This window comes from Schistocerca americana, chromosome 2 (assembly GCF_021461395.2).
Source record: "Schistocerca americana isolate TAMUIC-IGC-003095 chromosome 2, iqSchAmer2.1, whole genome shotgun sequence".
NCBI lineage: Eukaryota > Metazoa > Arthropoda > Insecta > Orthoptera > Acrididae > Schistocerca > Schistocerca americana.
In genome coordinates this window covers 954,484,131-954,492,177 of record NC_060120.1, presented here as the reverse complement: position 1 = coordinate 954,492,177, position 8,047 = coordinate 954,484,131, and the positions used below count along the sequence as shown (strand labels likewise).

General features: G+C 45.3%; 1 protein-coding gene across 1 annotated transcript in view; it reads right to left on the bottom strand.

Annotated features, from left to right (window-relative positions):
* Nucleotides 1-4,703: 4,703 nt before the first annotated feature.
* The window catches only part of LOC124596130, a 129,197-nt gene continuing 125,853 nt past the window's right edge, over nucleotides 4,704-8,047 (bottom strand). The window contains exon 3 of the mRNA XM_047135151.1: nucleotides 4,704-6,619. Coding sequence (XP_046991107.1) covers nucleotides 6,414-6,619 — 206 coding nt within the window. The 3' untranslated portion in view covers nucleotides 4,704-6,413. The remainder of the gene's footprint in view (nucleotides 6,620-8,047) is intronic.

Below are 8,047 nucleotides of genomic sequence, written 5' to 3'. Positions count from 1 at the left end.
GCGCTTGCAGAGGGATTTCTCTATTCTAAAACATCCACATGTACCCTCCACATGTATTCCAATACCCTGTAGGCGGTTCCTGCGTGTAGTGGACGTCAGACCTATTAAAGTGGATCCTACGTTTCTCCAGCCGATAGCAGAGGTCGACAAATTTGCAACTGCATCGCAGAATCGTCTGAGCTTGGAGTTGAGACCTCCCACTCTGCTCCAGATCAGAGGACCACCATCGGTTCTGGAAGCGATGCTGCAAAACGGTAGGTCCAACCCATGGGTGAGGCTACCTGTGTTCACCAAATCTGCCAGCCACCTCTAGGAATCGAGGGAGGCCCTTGAACCCATTCGGCCTGGGCGATTCGTGCAGACATGAGCAGTGATGTGCACCCAGGTTCATCCAGTGCACTCAGTCACTGTCGGCAGTGACTCGTCCACATCTAGGTCGAGACTCCCCCCCCCCCCTCCTCCCCCCCAGCAGGCAAACAGAATGGACACTGGCCTTATTTTCCGAACTTTTCGCTATTTTCCTGAGACACTCCATCACCTGCTTAACATTGGAGCTCCCAATGACATGCAGTCTCACGCTCTGGACTATCTAACAGGTAAATCAGCCATATGCAAAAGGCGAGGCGTCCCATACTGACTCAGATGTACCTTCAGCAGTCGGCAGAACCTCAAACCTGTTTTTGAAGCGTAAGGATTCAGTCGTGCTGCCAGTATCCACTGCTCAGAGACTCGTGAATCCCCTACTATTCGCCAATCCCCACTGGGGAAGTGTCAACCAGCAGGGACCTGCGAATCGGAAGATACAGCGGGATCAGGTACCCGGGCGGCAAGAGGCTTCATAGGTGCCAAAGCATTCGCCTCAGAGGCCCCATGGCCAACGTAGTACAGGGCGGAAGCCTGAAGCCCGTCGACTGTGGCCGACACAACTTCCAGCTGTTTACGAACAGTGGGGATTTCCCCCTGCATCCATATCAGAGTTAATGTGACACTAACCCAAGAAGTCACTGGATGCAATCTAAGTTCTGCTGTTATGCTACCTCTAGTCTGCACTACTGGAAAATTCGCCTCACACAAAGATATGCACTAAAATTTACTCAAGTTTTTATACTTGCTAACATTTGTTTTTACTCCTGCCCTATAATATGGGTCTGGGTCCGCGACTGCTCTGATACCTGTCGGACATACACTATACGATGGATGAATGCCCTTTGATTGTCCTCGGCGTTCGGCTCCAAACTGAGCTGGTGATTACTGGTCTCAGTGTCAGGTGGCTCTTGTATCCAGTTGGTGGACTGAGTGTCTTGTCTGGCTGATGCATTGCAATTGTGATGTAATAATGTGTACATGTTAGTATGGTATACACAATAAACAAATAGCGTATTCCTGAGATCTTCATTTTAATAGTTATTGCGTTAAGCTAATAAATAACAACTATTGGTAGTTTTCCACCTAGACTGGGAGTAATGTATCACCATTGCTTGTGTATTGTGTGTTGTGTATTAAACCGGGGACCTAGAAACGATGGAGAGACTTCACCCCGCCGTAGCCCTCAGTGGCTCACAACCCCACAACAGTCCACCTACCCCACCGTCGACCCACACCGAACCCAGGGTTATTGTGCAGTTCGGCCCCCAGTGGATCCCTCACCCAGGAATGTGTCATACCAGACGAGTGAGCCCCAAATGTTTCCGCGATACAGTAATTATGGTTTATGCGTACGTGGAGACAGTATTTGTGCAGCAATCGCCGACATAGTGAAACTGAGGCGGAATAAGTGGAACCAGTCCACATTCGCCGAGGTAGATGGGAAACCGCCTTAAAAACCATCCACCGGCTGGCCGACACACCGGACCTCGACACTAATCCGCCGGGCGGATTCGTGCCGGGGGTCGGCACGCCTGCCCACTCGGGAAGCAGCGCGTTAGACCGCGCGGCTAGGCGGGGGTGGGCTGTCACCACTTCTAACTTTGCATCCTTTCTCAGATAACAGAGCTACTTCACATGTCGTCAGTGTGGGTCGTCTGCTTGTCTCTAAACTGAGCCATATACTCTCTATGTGTGAAAGGAACAAGGCATGCTACTAAAGAGCTGTTCTGTCTGCATTCCTTAACAACCCTTCATCTATTGCGTTTTAGGTATCTTCTTGTGAGCGGTGTTCAAATGAACCGAGTAATATAAGATAACGGAAAAATGTGCAAGTTTTATTATGGACATGTCAGAATAGACACGGAACAGAGGATGAAAGCATCACCTTTCATCTGCAGTGTTAGACTGTAGTGGTGCGAACTGAAACTTCTGTATTGTAACTCACAACATTCTGAAATGGCAGTGAGCAGTAACAGCCATTGCATTATCTGTTCACAAAGGTTGGTAAAACCAGAAGCACATGAACCGTCGGGAAGAAGACGTCGAATGTCTGACGAGTGTTATGCAGGAATTTCAGAGGTAAAGATATGGTTAACAAATACTACGCTCTCGTACATAAAATAATTGTGTTTCTAAGGAGTTGACAGATATGTTTCAAAAGGTAGATATGTTTCAAACTTACCTTATATGGTGCACCCTGGAAGAAATTCCAAGGACTCCAGCAACATTCCCTACTAAAATCTTACTGCACTGGCTATTGTAAAATGATGCGTTCAGTAGCGTAGATCTAGCAGTCATTCATTCTTGACCCTGTAGTATGGCCCCATGCTCCAGCAAGGTAACACTTGTACTCATGTAGCTGCCACATCGTGAGGTTTTACTTCACTCTAGAAACACCATATAAGGCTCACACCACTTAGTTCTCCCTGTCCGACAGAACATGCATGGGATGAAACTAAACGTGACTGCTGGAATCTTTGTGAATTGTTTGCAATGTATCATGCTGCATGTGACATATTTCTCAAAGGATATTATGAGATTTATGTACAAGTCCTTACTGGATGTTACACTGTTCTGTCTATGAAGTTGAAAGGCCTCAGATTGTCGACGCAGATTGCAAGAACTATTGTGATCTGGTAAGCACCTCATGTTTATAATGTGTAAACTGTATGCTTACGGATTGCAAGAGGGTGCTTCAGGATCCAGAGGAAACAAGCCCGGACCATACAGGGAACAAGCTTCGCCTACTTCCTGCAGTGCAGGCACCTTAACCTTTGCTACAGCTTCCTCAATAGTCCTACTCAGGCACGGAGGGAAAGATCACCTAGATGTTGTCTGAAAGCGAAACTAAAATAGTCTTACGACTTGACATAATTAATAAAGATCCTAGTGCAGCTATTATGTACACTTATCGGAAAGAAAGGGAACAGTACAAAAAGTGAAGTACAAAACAATAATATGGTAGATAGCAATAGCTATATCACTCAGTACTGTCAGCTAGAAATGGATGGCTGCAGCCGAAAGCAAATGACCACTATCCGAAGCCTTCCGACTTTTACCGACTTCTACTGATTCAGAACAAGGGAGCCGACTGGCCAACTTGAAGTCAATATACAGTGCCAGGGGCTAATTCCTTCGGAGAGGAACATTCATTGGATAGCGCGCATGCTCTTTCAAGTGGCAGTGAGTGAATGGGTCATGTTGTGAGTCAAGGCAGGAAGAATTTTGAAGAACAGCGGTTGTCTTGAACATTGGTGATTATTAAAAGTGAAATAAATTTAAATAGCTAAGCAGTGGAAACTGGATGAGAAGAAAAATTTCGCGACTGCTACGGTTGCAGGTTCGAATCCTGCCTCAGGCATGGATGTGTGTGATGTCCTTAGGTTAGTTAGGTTTAAGTAGTTCTAAGTTCTAGGGGACTGATGACCACAGATGTTAAGTCCCATAGTGCTCAGAGCCATTTGAACCATTTTTTAGAAGAACAATTTCAGTTAGAGAACTGAGAGGAAAAGATGGCAATACGGAGTTATTGAGGAAGTTGTAGTCGGGTTTGAAGTGTATCATGTGGTAAGGTTAATAACTGTATGTGAAAGATAGGGAACAGTAATTGTCCTATACAATGTTTCATCCAAATTTTAGTAAGATTTTTCGGAATCGCACTAATTATAGTGAAAACGGTGTTGGAAAAGTAGCGATTAAGGCGATATAGAACTGTAACTTGTTAATATTAGAATTTGTATTTAATAAGCAGTGACTATTGCATAAATCATCAATGTATATTGTTAGATACAAACTGTGTGCATACCCTTATGTACTGAGACACGGTGAACAATAAGAAAACTTAACGAACTTTCAGCGGCTGTACGGGCTGTAACTGTTCATTTGCACTTCATAATACTTATGTATTTTTTGACATGCTATTTTTGGAAATAACCACTTTGGATATCTGGATGATTTGAAAATGGGTGATAAGGTAAATAAAAGTGAAATTTGCAACTTTCATTGGTTTTTTGGTGTACAGAATAAAAAAACTTAACTAAGGACATGGAGTTGGTACTAGTGACTCAGCCACATTTCTTAACTTTCACTAGATTACCTGTATGTTAGTTCTTCACTAACAACCAAATAAACTCCGATTGCCTTTAATTATATTTCCGGTTGTTAATAACCAAAGAAATATGGCAAGATGAGGTGGCGGCTTACAGGCTACACCATGAACCTTCCTCATTCATCCTAGTTCCCATTCCATTTAAAATGATTCTTTTGGTGTAACTATTTTGTGTGCACATGTTCTACATGTCACTGGCATGGTAATAAAAAAAAAACGACGTTCAGTGTTTTGTTCACAACACGTACAGTTTATTAATTTGTTACATGAATTAGTAAATAATCTAATTACAAAAAGTAATTACAGTTACGTAGTATTTTAAAGTTTAAGCCTTTTGTACACTCTAGATACATCTTTAAAGATACATAATACAGAAATATTTGTATTTGTTGAAATATCACAATAAAATATTTCAGAATACTTAAACCTTATACTCTATGTCCAATGATTTTCTGTATGTAAGTGTTAGACACTAAGAAACCTCGTGCTTAAAACAAAGAAAAGTGTGTGCTTCAGTGCTTTGGGTGCGATAACGGGAAAAATGACTTCTGTACTCTTACATACAGTCGCAAAATGTCGAGTGAGTGCGACCTAAAAAATATCCCTAATTATTCACCATTTGGAACTATAGGTAAATGACTGGGACAATACCGCCAGAAATACGATTTTCATACTTTTTAATGAGTATTGTACTTTCATAGAAGTTTGTATGTCTTAAGTAATAGTACAATAATTGCTTGGTATCAGAGTCGTTCCGAACGTCCAGTCATTCAGCTATTCACCTTTGTATCCTTTTACAGACATCGCACTGCTTACAAATTACGAAGACTGTTCGGAAAGTAAGGAACGATCGATCGCGAAATGGAAACTACAGTGAAAATCCAATAACGCTTTTGCAGATGTGTTGGTCAGTGTCTCTAGTATGCCCGTAGACAGTGTCACATCGCTCTTTTCCGTTATGAGCGCACTGTGAGCGCATAAAGATGGCTAAAAAATAGTGTCTCCCGCCAACTACGGGTGCCTGCCGAGAGATTTCGCCTGATTTCATGCAACCCCACATAACATAGCTGTCGTGCGTTTCCTACTTTATGACAGTTCCCGGTCGTACACTGCGGAGGCAATGACGACGCTACTGCAGCGTTTGCGATGTGAAGTATTTCATCACCCACTGCACAGTCTGGACTTGGCTCCCTCTGATTTTTATCTCTGTTCAAATGAACCACTGGCTACGAAGACAAAATTGTGGCACAAACAGTCAGTTGCAGTCAAAAGTTGAAAATTGTAGGAAAGCACAGGAGGCTCCTTTCTACGGCGAGGGTAATGTGAAGTTGGTTTAACGCTACGGCAGATGTCTAAGTCGTACTGGCGACTGTGTAGAGAAGCAGCTGGAAGGCGTAGCTAACTGGTGTAAAGAAAGCAGTTTTGATTTTTACTGTGGTTTGCATTCCGCGACCGATAGTTTCTTATATTCGAATTGCCCTAGAATTTTCTCCCAGAGTTTCTCAGAGTGATGTGACCTAACAAAATTTTGTAGGTGTGAGGAGCTCCTCCACAACACACGAGAGTTTTAAAATTGCCAATGGTGATCGCAGTGACATGTTGTGCTCCAAATTGGCACAGGAGAGATGCTGAGAAGTTAAGTATCGCTCTATATTTTATGTAAGGAAGTTTACCGACATAAAATATTCTGATCTTAGCACCTTTCTCGTACTGTGGAACTCCAAAATCGAAGCTCGAGAGAGTGTGGTGACAGGGGTCCCATGGGGATACAGTATTGGGTTCCGCCGACAGCGGTGGTGGAATGCTGGTGGGAGGGTTTGAACATCATGGGAAGGAGGTCGGTGTGCACAAGGTTTCGAGCACTGAAGCGGTGGTTAACTATAAGGAGTCGAGTCCAACCAGCCCTGCAGCCCCACGCCCAGAGAGACGGGGTGGGCGTTCACAGTGCCGAGTAGGCGGCGACTGCGGCGACGCCGAGCAGCGGCAGCACGAGGGGCGTCGCGACGCCGGCGCCGTTGCAGAGGTCGCCCGTGCAGGTGGAGCACTCCTCCTCGCGGATGTAGGCGCCGGACGGCGAAGGAGGGCACGGGTCCTCGGGCTTCACCCACGCACAGGAGCGCACCGTCTGGAGGTCGCCGTTGTTCACTGCCAACACCAAAGACACATTGTTGGCCGAAGGATCTTTCACAAGAGTGACGTGTGGCAGCAGAGGATCAAAAAGGTAAAAGACCTAGTAATAAACCTTGTATAACAGAGGAGAAATTTCGTTTATTACCAAATGGTTAAGGCTATACCCCCAATGTTCAACAAAAGGTTGGAATAAAATGACATACACGATATTAGAGGTCTCACTGACCTACGCACTTCTTGCATTTTCCAGTTAGAACTCACACACTGGACGGTGTTTTCTATTGGCATGCTTTGAGACCATTTCCCAGGCATGTACCGAGCGAGGTGGAGCAGTGGTTAGCTCACTGGACTCGCATTTGGGAGGACGACGGTACAAACCCGCGCCTGGCCATCCTGTTTTAGGTTTTCCGTGATTTCCGTAAGTCGCTTCAGGTAAATACCGGGATGGTGTCGTTGATAGGGCATGGCCGACTTCCTTCCCCACCCTTAACTAATCCGATGGAACCGATGACCTCGCTGTTTGGTCCCCTGCCCCAAATCAACCAACCAACCAACAAATCATTCATGTAAACATACTGCTGCCACAGCGGCACACAGCGAGCAGTCCGGTATCAACAACAGCTGCATTCGGTTTGTGTTCAGCACTGTAGTACACTACCAGCCATTAAAATTGCTACACCAAGATGAAATGCAGATGATAAACGGGTATTCATTGGACAGATATCTTATACTAGAACTGACATGTGATTACATTTCCACGAAATTTGGGTACATAGATCCTGAGAAATCAGTACCCAGAACAACCACCTCTGGCCGTAATAACGACCTTGGTACGCCTGGGCATTGAGTCAAACAGAGCTTGGGTGGCCTGTACAGGTACAGCTGCCCATGCAGGATCGACACGGTAGCACAGTTCATCAAGAGTAGTGACTGGCGTATTGTGACGAGCCAGTTGCTCGGTCACCATTGACCAGGCGTTTTCAATTGGTGAGAGATCTGGAGAATGTGCAGGCTAGGGCAGCAGTCGAACATTTTCCGTATCCAGAAAGGCCCGTACGGGACCTGCAACAAGCGGTCGTGCATTATCCTGCTGAAATGTAGGGTTTCGCAGGGATCGAATGAAGGGTAGAGCTACGGGTCGTAACACATCTGAAATGTAACGTCCACTGTTCAAAGTGCCGTCAGTGCGAACAAGAGGTGACCGAGACGTGTAACCAATGGCACCCCATACCATCACGCCAGGTGATACGCCAGTATGGCGATGACGAATACACGCTTCCAATGTGCGTTCACCGTGATGTCGCCAAACACGGATGCGACCATCATGATGCTGTCAACAGAACCTGGATTCATCCGAAATAATGACGTTTTGCCATTCGTGCACCCAGGTTCGTCGTTGAGTACACAATCGCAGGCGCTCCTGTCTGTGATGCAGCGTCAAGG